Here is a 15,158-nt window from a genome sequence, read left to right as displayed (position 1 = left end):
CGGTGGAATTGGAAATTCCATTTCCTGAGACAGGTAAACAGAAGTGATTTAATGGCTCAATCCCAGAGCCCCAAACAAGATATAATTGTGACTTGGACAAGGTGTGGCAATTAGATTTCATGTGGGGAGGAATGTGCTGTTTAATATTGGTGGGGGAATGAGGGGATGCAGAGAGTGCAAACAAACCACAAACAAAATTAACCAGGGGAATGTGTAACACAGGCTGCAAACCTCTCCCCAAACCCTGCCCAGATCATGGCAGGGAAGGAGATGGGGACTGCAGAAAAGGCTCCTCAGAGGGCAGCAGCAGCCCCTGAGCTGGGGCTCAGAGACACCCTGGGGCTGGGACTGGAGGAGAGCAGCAGAGCAGAGCAGCATTTAGCGTTTCTGGTGTTTGGCAAATCTGGTGTTTGCTGCAGAGACATATCTGCAGGCTCTGGAGGCCATCAGTGGCGATTCCAAGAACCATGGAGTCCTTAGGGCTGGAGAAGCCCTTTGAGATCCCCAAGCCCAACCATCCCCCCAGCAGCAGCACCATGCTCACCCCTAAACCACAGCCTCAGGTGCCACGTCCAGATGGGTTTTTGGGCACTTCCAGGGCACTTGGGCTCAGCTGGTGCTGGGGGTTCAGTCCCTGGTCTAAGAGTTGCACGTGATGATCCTTGAGGGCCCCTTCCAGCTGGGAATATTCTATGAGAATGTTCTGTCAGCCTGTGGCTGGTGGCTGCACCACAGCCTGTGCCAGTGCTTCACAGCCCACTGCCTGAAGAAAGCTCTCCTGATATCCAAATCAGGTCTCCCCTGGCACCAGTTCTTGTGTCTGCAGCCAAAGGTTTCGTGTGGGTCCCTGCAGAGCTGAATTAGAGCTTGTGCGTGACCCAAAACCCTGCTCAGCATCCCTCACATCACCTCCCACCCCTGGGGGACCACAGAGCAGCCAGAGGGGGCTGATGACTCTTCCTGGTGCTGCCCTCACTTGGCTCTGGGCCTTACACTGAAGAAATCCTGCTTTAATTGCCCTTCCTGACAATTAAAGAGCTGTCAAGGCTCATTCCTCTCTGGGGCTGGGGGCCTGCACTGACAGCGCTCAGAGGAGGAGAGTTTACAAGCCAGGCCCCACAGAGCTCAGCAGAGAATAAATAAAGCCCAGAGAAAACAAGGCTTATTGTTTTTAACTGACTGAAGGATCTGCCAAAAGAAGGCGATTCGGAAATGTCACGCCTAATTTGAATTTTTGAATAATTCATCGTGTCGTCCTAGCGGAAAGTGATTGTTTGGTCCAAAAATAGGAGACATCCCATTAGGAGGAAGAGAAATTGCAATAGACTGGTAGCCATCAGAAATAACTGGCATGTTGCATTTCAAAGCCCTTTGTTCTGGCTGGCTTGGGTGGAACCAGAGGCTGGGCTGAAGCACTTGCATGTTAATGTTGTACCAGCCTCATCTTTTGCAAGCAGATCCTCTGCTTTGCAATTTGGGTGAAGGATGAGCCTCCAAAATGAGGATAATATATATTGTAAAATAACAAAGAACCAAATTTTGATAGGCAAGCTGAGTATCAAGTGAAAATAACCTGAACTGAGGAAACAGTTTGTGTCTGTAGTGTGCTCATCTTGAGGGAATGGCTGCAGGCTGATTAGGATTTCCTTCAAGGGTGTCTTTAAATGAAAATTACTCCCAGCATTTGGGAAAAAAAAAAAAAATTAAAGATTAACTTGAATAATTTCTGATGCACTTTAGTATTCAGCATCTGAAATGCAAATTTATGCATAATTGTGTTTGGACAACTCTATGAGATTGCTGCTGTAGATGCTTTGAACCCTCACAGGAGACTCAAAGCATGCTTGAGTGCGCAGGCTTTAAAAATTGCTTTTCTCAAGCCTTGCTGAGAATTACATTTGCTAATTCATTTGTTTCCTGAAAGTAAAACTAGACATGATATATGATCGAGGGGGGCTCTCTTTAAATCAATTTGGCTGCCTGCACACATTCTGCCATATTCTCACTCATGTCAAAGCACTTCCAGGAGCACAGAGCGCTCCTGTTCCAGTGTCCTGCTGTGCCCAGTGCAGGATTCTTGTTCTCCCTGCATGGTCCTGCCATGGCTTCAGCCCAGCCCATGCATGGTTCCTCTTTGTGCCCAGTTTCTCCTGAGGATGGGGATGGTGATGGAGATTTCAGGAGGTTGTTCCTCATATTTTAGTGTTAATTGCAAGTGCTGCTTCTTCCAGCTCTTCGTCTCACCTCATTTGCTGTTGTAGCTTCGGAACCCATCTCAAACCCTTTGTACTCAGGATTGTCTCTATCCATGTGCCAGCCCCAGGGTGTCTCTGAGCCCCAGCTCAGGGGCTGCTGCTGCCCTCTGAGGAGCCTTTTCTGCAGTCCCCATCTCCTTCCCTGCCATGATCTGGGCAGGGTTTGGGGAGAGGTTTGCAGCCTGTGTTACACATTCCCCTGGTTAATTTTGTTTGTGGTTTGTTTGCACTCTCTGCATCCCCTCATTCCCCCACCAATATTAAACATTCTTCTCCACATGAAATCTGATTGCCACCCCTTGTCCAAGTCACAATTCTGTGGCTGGATTTGGTGACATTAAAGGTCTTTCTCAGCTGTCAGTGTGTCCCACAGGGCATGATCAGCACAGGAACAAAACTGCAGAGATCTTGAACTGCTGGGCTCTGCCAAGCATTGCTAAACAACTGTGGGGGCTGCTTTAAGAAGATTTCAACTTTTTTCTAAAGCTTCATGGATTTTTGTGGCCCCAGCAAAGGGCACCTCTGCTGACCTCACTGCTGGAGGCACTGAAGTCCTGTGAAAGAACAGTTGGAATCTTTTAATGTGAATAGACTGACCCAATTCCCTCCCCCTTGTTCTCAGCAATGGCTCCACTGATTTCAGTTAATCTTTCCAAAAAACACTTAGCCCGAGGCAAAGAGAAATTGTAAATGAGATAAACTTTGGCAAAATGATAAGGGAACAAAAGGAAGTGTTTATAATTGAGAGCAGGGATGGACATTATTATTTATAATTTTGGGTCCCCAAAATTCTGGGGGTGTTGTACCCCTCCAGCTGAGCACAGACCTGCAGAGATTGAACTGTGGAGACCGTTCCATAGCAGGGAAGCTGAGCTGGCATTTGCAGGTTTTCTCTTTTTATTCTGCTTGGTTTGAGTGAGGCAGAATCCCAGAGGAGTTGGTCAGGACATCGCTCCAGCCCCATCCCGAGCAGGGACAGGCAGAGCAGCTTGTTTGGACCATGCCCTGGTGAGTTTTGAGCATTTCCAAGGATGGAGGCTCTCCAGCCTCTGTGGACAACCTGTTCCAGTGTTCAGCCACCCTCACGTTGTCTTTCAGTGGAATGTCCTGGAACTCAGCTCTTCTGGCAGAACTGATACAGGTTTCTAAAAGCTTTGAAACTAATTAATTGCTGCACAAAGGAAAAGTCAAACCTCTCTCTTTATCTCACTTGGCTGAATCATATCTTTGTTGTGCTCCTTCCTTGCTGTGGAAGGAGCTGTGATTACATTTGCAGACAACACGTGGAGTCAGAGAAAATCTTGCACTGCAAAGCAGAAAATGAGGGGAGGAGTGGAGGAAGTGGAGGAGAGGAGGGGGACAGGACTCAACATAACAAATATTTGGACAGCTTTAGAGTAGATCATCAGAAACTCCAGTGTCCTGCCCTGGCAGTGAGTGAGAACAGCTTTACACCCCCAGAAATCTGTGAGTTCGTGAGAGAAAACAGAAATAACACCAGGACAACCGAGGACACCCCTGCTGCTGTCACTGTCACACGTTTTTTCCTCCCAGTAGTATTTCTACAGCAGGATGCAGGAATATTCAATAGAAAGTGCACAGGAAACCCCCAAACTCATGAAGTCACCCAGAGTAGGTGGCCAGCAGTGTCTGTGTGGGATTTTGTGCTCTTCCTCATGCCCTGGCCCAGCTCTGCTTCCAAGCAGGCTCTGCTGGGCAGTGTCAGTGCTGACTGTGCCCTTTGTGGTGTTTGTGAGGGTCCCCAGGACGAGCTGAGAGATGAGAAACTGACTCCAAGTTCTCAGAAGGCTGATATGTTATATTATATTATATTATATTATATTATATTATATTATATCATATCATATTATATTATATTATATTATATTATATTATATTATATTATATTATATTATATTATATTATATTATATTATATATCATAGTATATCATAGTATATCATAGTATATCATATCATATTATAGTATGTTATACTAAAACTATACTAAAGAAAGAGAAAGAATGCATCAGAAGGTTTAACAAGAAAAAATAATAAAAACCTGTGACTCCTCAGAGCCTCGGCACAGCTGGACCATGATTGGTCATTAAATTCAAACAATTCACATGGAACCAATCAAACATTCACCTGTTGGTAACCAATGTCCAAGCCACATTCCAAAGGCAGCAAAACACGGGAGCAGCAATCAGATAATTATTATTTTTATTCCTCTCTGAGGCTTCTCAGCTTCCCAGGAGAAGAAATCCTGGGCAAAGAGGATTTTACAGAAGATATCATGGTGCCACCCTTTCTCCCCAGGGGGAACTGACCATGACCAGCGAGATGGAGACCTTGCAGAGCTCCCTCTTCTTTGGCACGGTGCCGGAGTCCTGGGTGAGGAGATCCTACCCTTCCATGGCCAGCCTTGGCTCGTGGTTTGCTGACCTGCTGGCCCGCAGCAGTGAGCTGGAAGCCTGGACCAGGGACTTCTCCTTGCCCTCCACGCTGTGGCTCGGGGGGTTCTTCAACCCCCAGGCCCTCCTGACGGCCATCATGCAGAGCACAGCCCGCAAGAACAGGTGGCCCCTGGACAGGATGGCGCTGCAGTGCGACGTGACCAAGAAGAGCAGGGAGGATTTTGCCAGTGCTCCTCGTGAGGGGGCCTATGTGCATGGGCTGTTCATGGAGGGAGCACGCTGGGATGCTCAGGTGAGCTCTGCAGGGCTCTGGCAGCTGAGGGAGAAGCCACAGGTGTGGCCCTGTGTAGGAGCATCAGGGGTAGGATGGTTGGGATGGACAGAGATGAGAGATCTCTGAAGCCAGGTCATGGAACTTTGGTTTAGTGCAAAGGGTCAAGGGCAGGGCTCTGCTGGGAGCTGCCAGCACAGCTCAGAGCAGGCCCGAGAGAAGAGAGGGGCAGAGAGGATGAGAGGGTAAGAGAGTAAAGGGGATAAGAGAGTAAAAGGGCAGGAGTGTAGAAGGGTAAGAGAGCAAAAGGTGTAAGAGAGCGAGGTTCCCGTTACAATACCATAAACCTTCTTCTGTGTTGAATATTCTGATTCTCACTGACCAATCTAGTACAAGATACAAATCCTATAGCATTTACATACAGCCTATAGGAATCATTACATTACCATACTTGTTACATTTTAAACCCTAAAAACTCCTCTTTGGGCCCCTTCTGCCAAGCTGTAGGGTCTGCTCTGACCCTTGGGCCTGTCTGCAAGCAGAGGGTGTTGTTCCACCAAAAGGGGATCACCTTCAGCAACCACACCATTGTTTTCCAGTTGTTCAGTAACTGAGGGATCTCAAAGCTTGCTTTCATTTCAATCTCACTTATAGTTTCCATATTCTCCAAATCTTTTGCCAGGCAATCATATTGATAAGGCTTTCCTGGTTCATCTTCCCCAACAGCCCTGAAACTCTTATCCAACACTCTCCACTTATTTGTCATGAATCATTTCCCTGTCTACAGTGGTTTTCCATGAAGGATAGGAAATTAGGGAAAGCCCTCCCTGATGGAGGCCATTTCATCACATCTCCTTGGGCAGTTCAAAGCTCTAGGCTGGTTTTTTGCTATGGAAAGGGCCTGAATTGGGTCTGGGAAGCCACAGGCAACCAGGAACATTGGCGAGGGCTCTGCTGGGAGATGGCAGTGAGGATCTCAGAGGGTCAGCTCAGATCTCTGCTCCTGGGGTCTGGGCTCTGCTCACAGAGACAATCACAGAGCCCTGAGCAGCTCCCAGCTCTGCCCCCACAGCTCCCTGGCTCTTCCCTTCTCCTCACACAACCCTTGGGAGATCACAGCCCCTGCCACAGGGAGCACTGGATTTCTGTTGCCCTAAAAACCTGACAGAAATCAGCTGGACACACCAGAACAGAGAGAGCTGCTAAAAATTCCCAGTCCTTTATATCAAATAATTTAAGAACATTCCAGTGCCTGCTATTATGTTTTCTTTGCCACTATGACCAGAAAATGAGTTCTGGCTGGGTTTTACCAGCTGGAAGTGGAGAGTGAGAGGTTTTGGAGGTGCAAAGTCAGAAATATTTGGGAAATACTTGGCTTCTCCCCTCTACCTCCCTCCAATAACTGGTCTGGGTGATTGCATCCAGCAATGGGATTTGTCTTCAGAGACCATCCCAACACCAGTAAATGTGGTTTTCTGATTAAATTCTCCTTGTGATTGAAAGATACTGAGCAATTATGTTCATGGAGCCATTCATAATCTCTGGGTATCATGCTTCAATTTATTTCAGAAAGGAAAAGGATATTTTTATGGGTTGCTGCTCCCACTGAAATATCATTTCTACCTAGTGGAACTATTCATTTTACCTATAATCCAGTGAGTACCAGTGTGCATTAATGGATGCAGGACTTTTAAAACAGGTGCACAGCTCTTTTGGGTTGTGTACTCCTTCCAAATTAATCCTCTGATAAAAATGGCAGACCACATTTAGAAGAATTCCTCTGGGGAGCACCTCCACTTTTAAAAGAATATTTCACATTTAGGTTGTGCCTCCAAAAAAGGAAAGAGTCCTTCTGTGTTCTGCTACTCACATTTTTCTATTTATTTAAACATTTATGTTTGCCCTTGGGTGTCTTAAATTTATAAAACATTCATTACAAAACAGCAGGCAGCTATTAGATGAAATGAAACTAAGCAGATTATTTTGGGTGCAAATGATCTCTTGCTGCAGCCCTGTTGAAGTCACTGGGACTCAGTGACAGTCAGAAGGATGCTGTGGCTGGGGACACTTGGAGACCTTTCATCTCAAGCTGCTGGCTGATTCTTGTCTTTCCTTCTCTCTGCAATAGAGAGTTTGTTGCCAAGAGTGTGCCCTGCCCTCCCCAAGGGGGTTGGAGCGTGGTGGGACAAGGGCAGGGGTGGGTTTTACACCACGTGTGCTCCACGCAGCTTTGGCAGCTGTGCACAGAACAGCCCCTGCCATGGAACCACAGGATCCCAGGCTGGCTTGGGCTGGAAGGGACCTTAAAAATCAGCTCATTCCACCCCCCCATGGGCAGGGACACCTTTCTCTGTCCCAGGCTGCTCCAAGCCCTGTCCAACCTGGCCTTGGACATCTCCAGGCATGGGGCAGCCACAGGGCAGGGCCTCACCACCCTCACTGGAAGAGTTTTTTTATTCCCCTTGTCCTGATGAAGCCACTGACCCCATCACTCAGGGACCACCTTGGAGTGCTCCTTGCGGGCTCCAGATCCCCTTCCCTGCTGGCTCCTTGTCCCCTTTCCCTGCTGGCTCCTTGTCCCTTTCCCTGCTGCTCCTTGTCCCCTTTCCCTGCTGGCTCCATGTCCCCTTTCCCTGCTGGCTCCATGTCCCCTCCCCTGCTGCTCCTTGTCCCCTCCCCTGCTGGCTCCTTGTCCCCTTTCCCTGCTGGCTCCATGTCCCCTTTCCTCCTGGCTCCTTGTCCCCTTCCCTGCTGACCCCAAAGGGGCTGTGGTGCGAGGAACCTGTGCTGGGACCCTGCCTTGGTTTGGAAAGACAGGTGTGTGCTAAGGAAGGCAGGAGCCTCCCCTAAAATGGAAAATGTAAACCCCCTCCCTCTGAATTATTATAAATTTGAAATTAAGGGGCTCTCAGGCAAAAATATGGGAGCAGGAATAACAGTTCTTTATTTGGGAAGAAAATAAAAATAAAAAAAACAATGCAGTAAATCAAAATAACACTGATAGAGTCAGAATAGGACCTGATACTTTGTGGGTCAGGGTGTTGGCAGCAGCCCCATTGGAATTGTGGCTGCAGCCCTCCTGGAGTGTCTGGGGTGGTTCTGGTGGAGTGGAGATCCTGGAGAAGGGTGGAGTTTTCCTCTGAAGATCCAGTGGAAGAGGCAGCTGCTGCTGCTCTGGGAATACAGTGGGCAAAGGCTGCTCTGCTGTCCTAGAATCTCAGATCGTATCCAGGTAGGGATGCTTGAAATCTCAGATCATATCCAGGTAGGAATGTTTGAAACCTCAGATCATATCCAAGTAGGAATGCTTGAAATCTCAGATCATATCCAGGTAGGAATGTTTGAAATCTCAGATTATATCCGGGTAGGAATTCTTGGCTCCTCCCCCTGGGCGGAGCATCTCCCAATGGGATGATGGCATTTTATCAGCCATGCAGGGCCACTCACTGGCTATGAGTAGAAGATAATTAATAATTAATGGCCCATTAACAGGAGAGATCTCCTGGAGGGAGGATTGGTTGTGGAAAAGATAAGGAAAACTGCCCAGTGAACAGCAGATAACTGCCCCACCCCACTCTCAGTTTCCTGCTGGGAATCTGGGAGAAGCAGAAGTGAGGGATCCTTTAGGAGCTGAGGCTGAGCTCTCCAGGCTCAGAATGGTGGCTCTGCACCACGAGGGCTGTGCTGCTCGTCAGGAAGAGCTGCTTTCAGAGCAGAATTAATTTCTGATGATGAGAGCGATAAAAAATGCAAATGAGAATCAGCCCAGACATAACAAAATGATATCTTACATAGAGGTACCTCAGGAAGATTTCAGCTCTTGTTAACCCAGAAACAGATAGAATATCTCTTGGAAATTTCACTTAAAGTATTCTCAGCAGTAAAAAAAAAAAAAAGAGAAAGACTTGATTAAAACCCAGTCTCAGGAATGAAAGGTGAGTAAGAAGAGTGCATAATAATGTTACATAAATAGCTACTTTGCAAGGTATTATACGAATTATTTAATGTTTGTTCAGCACGTTGGAAATATAAAATCCTAAATGAGAGTTGGATTTTTCATAGCTGAGCATAACAGATGGCATTAGTACAATTAAACCGAGGTGTGTGGCAAGAGGGATGATTTTTCTTTGCTCGTTATAGAACTAAATAAACTGCTGGAGAGGCTGAATCTCACCCCACAGCTCTGATCCTAGAGCATTTGGAATAATGATGATATGTGAAGCTCAGCTGCAGTGAGAGGCAGTTTCTTTAGTGCTGAAAAGTTTTGTTTCCATTTCCCTGTTTATTTTCATTTGGTCTCTCTAGCCTCCATTAGGCAGTTTTCCCTGGAAATGGATTGATGTGCAGGGTATTTTATTGTCAAGAAGAGAGAGAGAAAATGTCAGAGAGACCCAAATTAGAGAAACAAACTTGATTTCTTGCCCTGGCAGGGTTCTCTCCTGTGTTGGGTAGCCTGCTGGGCAGGCCATTGCTTGGAAGAGAATAATGGGATTTGATATTTATTGGTGATATTCCCTCAGAAAAGTCATTTTGAATTCTTTTGGTTGCATCATGAGAGTGGGAGCAAGCCTGTGGTGGCTTTTGGGGCTGTTCTCCATCCCAGTGGTTCAGGTGTCCACCCACCCTCTCTCCCACCACAAGCAGCACCTCCCACAAGGTGATTCTGCTCTGGAATCCTCTGAGAAGGAGATGCATGAGAATCATCCCAGGATCACTGAGCTTGGGAAAGATCCCCCAGCCCATCCAGGCCAAGCTGTGCCCAATCCCCACCTTGTCCCCAGCCCCAAGCACTGACAGCCACATCCAGGTGTTCCTGGGACACCTCCAGGGATGGGCACTCCAAACCTCCCTGGGCAGTGTTTAATCACCCTTTCAGCTAAGAAATTCCTCCTGATGTCCACCCTGAGCCTGCCCTGGCACAGCTTGAGGCCTTTTCCTCTTGTCCTGTCCTTGTTCCCTGGCAACAGGACAAGAGGAAATGGCCTCAAGCCACACCTCAGTAGAAACCAGGACAAGAGAAGTGAAAGTTTGTTCAGAATATGGCTGGACAGGGCCAGGGACACTGTTCCCACACAAATCCAGGTTGCATGTGAGGGTTTGAGCATGTGGTGGGAGTGCAAGCAGCTGGAGCCTTGAGTTGATCTACATTAGGGAGGGTCATGGTGAGACAGGGAGCTCTTGGATCCAAACCTCCTTCCTCAAAGAGGCTCATGCAGCCCCTTGACCCTGGAGAAGCTGTTTGCACCTCCTCAGCAGGAGCAGCTTGGATAAAAATCATGGGCTCGGGTCCATCAGCTGGTGGACACCTTGGGGATGTGACCTTTGTCTCCTTCTCTCTGCAGGCCGGGACCATCACGGAGGCCAGGCTCAAGGAGCTCACCCCAGCCATGCCTGTGGTGTTCATCAGGGCCATTCCTGATGACAAGCAGGACACCAGGGGCTTGTACCCGTGTCCTCTGTACAAAACACGCCAGAGAGGCCCGACCTACGTGTGGACTTTTAACCTGAAAACCAAGGAGAACCCGTCCAAGTGGGTGCTCGCTGGGGTGGCCTTGCTGCTGCAGGTCTGAGGCACCAGCACAGGCCCTGGCCTGCAAAGCCCTCACAGTGTCACAGCATTTCAACAGTTCAGTGCTGGGATTAACCCAACTTCCATCTCTCTGATGGACTCCCAGGTTATCTCTGTGTCCTGGGGATGTGACCCCAACAGGGCCTGTGAGGAGGGGACAGAGGTGCAGGGGGACACGGCCCTGGTTCATGGCTGCTGTACATCAATATCCTGTAATTCCTGCACTGCTGCACTCTCGGGTTTGGTGTTGCTGAAATGGCTCCCAAGGTATTAAAAGTCTTTTTTCCCAGCCCCATGACAGAAGAAGTAGTTGAGATTGGTTGGTTCTGCTTTTCAAGGTTGTTTATTTTCTCTGATCTATTCCATTCTTTCTCTGACCTGCTGAGATCTGTCCAGCAGGTTGGGTTGTGGCACAGTCCCTGCCCTTGGGGTGGTGTTGGCTTTTTGTACTAAGAACTCTGTGTACTTTATTTACAATAATTTTCCAATACCCATCACCTATGTTAGACAGTCTGTCTCTACCCCAAACCAATCCTGAAGTGTCACCATCACAGCAGAAGATGGAGGACAAGAAGAAGAAGAGGAAAGACTGGATATGCCCAGATTCCTCCATCTTGCCTCTTGAACCCCCATTCTAAACCCCGAAATTCTACTTTTTCACCCTGTGACAAATTCACTATCATTCTACTCAAACTCTTGTGGCTTGTAAATCTTCACACAAAGTTGGTAATTGTTTCCATGGGCTAAAATCAAACCCACAGGTGTTTCTGACTCTGTGCCAAGGTCTCTGAGCCCCTTGACAGTGTCTTGAGTCATTCAGGGCAGCCAGAGAAATGTCCTGGGTTCTGACACTGCACTGCAAGATCCCAGCCCAGAGCCTGATACACCACACCCAGAGAGTGCTAAACTTAAATCTGGTTTTTATTTCTCTTCATGATCCAAAGCAGCTCTAAAATCATCCATCAGTAAAATCAGCAGCCTTCTCCAAAACACTTAAATAGTCCAGTGGCTTGTGAAGTTCTCCAGAATTTATTCCTTTCCCTCCATGAGTGTTTCTTTGTGATGTGTGTGATGTTGGAAGCTGGGAGGTGAGCAGATGTTGTGGTTATCATCTGTGTGTTGCTAACACTCCTGTAAATCTTAGAAACATTGGAAATGCTGTTAATATCCAGTGTGCTCAATGGAATCAATAGTGAAAGCTCAGCACAGGGATGATTTAAGTGAATATGTGGTGATGATAGATACTTACTAATAAAAGTAATTGTTTCTGGAATGGTCTCTGGAAGCTGCAGGTTTACAGACAGTGAGGAGATCACAGGGGCCAGGTGGGAGGAACACACCTGACACACACCTGGCACACACCTGTGTGGGTCACTGGGGTTTAATCCCAGCTGGAATGGGAGAGCAGTGAGGAGTGGGGTGTCCCTGGTGCAGAGGGCACAGAGGGTGGCTGGGTGGGCACTGTGGCAGTGACAGAGCATCACTGAGTACACAGAGCTGGGAATGGCACCTGGGAAAGGGCTGGTTCCTGGGAAAATGGGGTTTTTCTGGGGAAATGGGGCTTTTCCTGGGAAAGCTCTCTGTGCTTGGAGGCTCACACAGGCTCTGGGGGACATTTGCTGTTCCTTGTCACAATAGAGATGGACAAGACACTTGTTTCTTCATGCAGAATAGCCAAACCTTTATTCACATAACCCATATCTTTAATATTGTTCATCTTTTTTGTGCTGGCGGATGTTTTGCCTGTTAAACAAAGTTTTTTTCCCATAAATTTCCACCATAGCTGTGTTTATGGGCCATGTCAACTTATGGGGTGCTGCCTTGTTTGCCTGTGCTCTCTTTCTGCTTGGTAAAAACATCTTCTTGTTTGAGGTGGGTTTATCCTTTGGTCTAAGCCATAAAAACCCCTTCTAACTCACACACCCTTTGCCTCCTTGGTTATCCAGTGAGACTGGCTCAGCAATTCTTTTCTTCTATATCAAAAGTTGCTTCCATCTCTACATTAAAAAATCTTTCTGCTAAGCATCCACATCTGTGAGACTTTCTTGTCAAACTTTCATCCTTCCCAACAACCCCCAAAGTCAAGGAGCACCTCAACAAACACCACTCATCTGGAGAGGTCTCCACTTGGCAGCCCTGGCCCTGATTGGGCTCAGGAGCTGGGGAAGGGGGAGAATCCCCAGCCAGTGCTGCTCCAGTGCTCACAGGGGGCATTGAAGCTGAAATCCGACAGAAATCCAGGAGGCTGCAGTGCTGGTGTCCCTCCCCAAGCTCTGTCCTGCTCCTGCCTTGCAGCATCTGGAGGCACCATTCACTCGTGGCTTTGCCTCTCAAAGTGCCTTTCCCTCAGCCTGGCAGGTTTCACACCCCGTGGGAGGGAGGGAGCTGGGGGCGTGGGGGGCTTGGCTGATGCTGGGGTTCCACCAGGACAGCATTTCTGTGGGCACACTTTGGTTGCTCAGAGCCCCATCTCAGACTGAGTGGTTTTAGGGGTGGCTTTGGCACGGGGCAGAATTTTGCTCAACTCTCTGCCAATCCAGGGGATCAGCTTTGCTCCCTCTGAGTCATCCAGGAGGGTGAAGCCCTCAGGCTTGGCAGGAGATCCACAGGAGCACAGCAGCTCTCTTCCTGCAGGAAGGAGAACATCCAAAATCCTCGTCCTTGCAGCCTGGAGAACAACAAACTTCTGCATGAAGGTAAGGAGGGAAAACTCTCTTATGCTAAGAACTTTGTTTAATTGCTAGGCACTGTCCCCAAGGCACAGCCCCAAAAAATTAATGATGAAGGAGCTGGTAATGGCTTAGCAAAAGCCATCTGCAAATATCTAATGGAAGGGGGAGAGCTGTCTTAAGCTGGGTCCTTTAAATTGCCTCCAACCCATAAATAAGGCACCAGGGTCTGTGGAGTATCCCCTATAATGAGTGCCTGCTAGAAGAGGTCTGTTAGCGGGGGAAAGCTTTGCTATTAAATTAAATCCCTACCAATTTAAATTAAAACCTGCCAATTAGATATGAAATGTAAACTGGTCACTTCCCACCGCTCTGCAAAGTTGGGCACATTAAATTCTCTGTGTTTTTCACCATGCAGGAGGTTGAGATGCATGAACAGAGCACTGCTGAATTAAACACAAAAGAGAAGGAGTGGAAGGGAGTTCATTGTGCTCCAGATAATCCATCATGCTGGGTTAGTCCTTCACTGGGGCCTCTTCAAGGCTGCTTTTACCAGAGGGGACCTTGTGGCTCTGCACAGCTCCTGACAGGGAGAGACAGCCCCAGGCTGGGCCAGGGCAGCTCAGGGTGGGCACAGCAGGAATTTCCCCATGGAAAGGGGCTCAGGGATTGGAAATGCCCAGGGAGGGTTGGAGTGCCCATCCCTGGAGTGTCCAGGGAATTCCTGGAGGTGGCACTGAGTGCTCTGGGCTGGGGACAAGGTGGGGATCAGGCACAGGGTGGCCTCGATGGTCTTTGAGATCTTTTCCAACCTCAGTGGTGCTGTTTGTCATTCCATGTGCTTCTCAGTGCTCTGGATGTGGGATTTCCTGCCATTCTGGAGATTTTACCGTCCTAAACTTCATTCTTCTTCTCTTTTAAAACCTTTCCTCCTTTTCCCAGCGCATCAGGGCCTCTCTCTGCTCAGTGTTGCCCTCCAAGATGCCCCTGGACATCCAGGAAAGGAGAAGCTCATTGACTCCCCAGGCACTGCCTGCTCTTTCCAGAGCCACAGCCTGAGCTGTTCCCTTGTCAGCTGAAGAAGAATGGTCTGTTGACAACAAAATGGATCCGATTGTTTTATTATATATATCTCCCTGCATAATTCACCAGTTGGGCAGGCAGGGTAGTGGGGAGATATTTATAGATACTAGAAATGTCACCAGGGTGCTCATTCTTCATCCTTTGAAAATCATCACAGGAAAGAGTTGGCTGCAAAATGCTACAAGAGGACGGTGAATAATTTGATGCTTTAGGGGGTGGAAAAAAATCTTGACAGGCATGAGATTTTTCCAGCCATATCTGCCCAAACCAGGCAATTAAATCCAGCTGGACAGGCTCTTTATTAGGAGTGATTCATTAGTCAAGGGTCAAGGTTTTCTATCCATGAGCTCTTGGAGACAGCTGCCCACTTGGCACTGCCATGTGCACCTTCCTCTGCTCTCCTGGGCTGGGCTGGAGGATCCCAGCACAGGCAGGGGCTGGAGCTGCTGCAGAGCCCAGGGAGGCTCCAGGATGATGGCAGGGATGGAGCAGCTCTGCTGGGAGGAGAGGCTGGCACAGCTGGCATTGCTCACCTGGGCTGGAGGAGCTTTGGGGTGAGCTCAGGGTGGCCCTGCAGGGCCTGAAGGAGCTGCAGGAAAGATGGAGAGAGAGAATTGCCAAGGGCTGGGGACAGGAGCCAGGGAATGGCTTCAGAGTGACCCAGGGCAGGGCTGGATGGGATATTGGGAATGAGGAACTGTGCCCTGGCAGGGATGGATGGGATATTGGGAATGAGGAATTGTGCCCTGGCAGGGATGGATGGGAGATTGGGAATGAGGAATTGTGCCCTGGCAGGGATGGATGGGAGATTGGGAATGGGGAATTGTTCCCTGGCAGGGTGGGCAGGCCCTGGCACAGGTGCCCAGAGCAGCTGGGGCTGCCCTGGATCCCTGGCA

The 15,158-nt window shown here is 48.5% G+C and overlaps 1 protein-coding gene across 2 annotated transcripts in view; it reads left to right on the top strand.

The window, feature by feature from the left end:
- Window positions 1–11,783, top strand: part of DNAH9 (dynein axonemal heavy chain 9) — a 161,040-nt gene extending 149,257 nt beyond the window's left edge. For both annotated transcript variants that reach the window (XM_077188209.1, XM_077188210.1), the window contains 2 exons: window positions 4,573–4,962; window positions 10,284–11,783. In XM_077188209.1, the coding sequence (XP_077044324.1) occupies window positions 4,573–4,962; window positions 10,284–10,511 (618 nt within the window). In that variant the 3' untranslated portion in view covers window positions 10,512–11,783. The remainder of the gene's footprint in view (window positions 1–4,572; window positions 4,963–10,283) is intronic.
- Window positions 11,784–15,158: the final 3,375 nt, after the last annotated feature.

This window comes from Agelaius phoeniceus, chromosome 19 (assembly GCF_051311805.1).
Source record: "Agelaius phoeniceus isolate bAgePho1 chromosome 19, bAgePho1.hap1, whole genome shotgun sequence".
NCBI classification, from domain to species: Eukaryota; Metazoa; Chordata; class Aves; order Passeriformes; family Icteridae; genus Agelaius; species Agelaius phoeniceus.
Note: the sequence above shows the minus strand (reverse complement) of the source record. Positions and strands in the feature narration are given on the sequence as shown.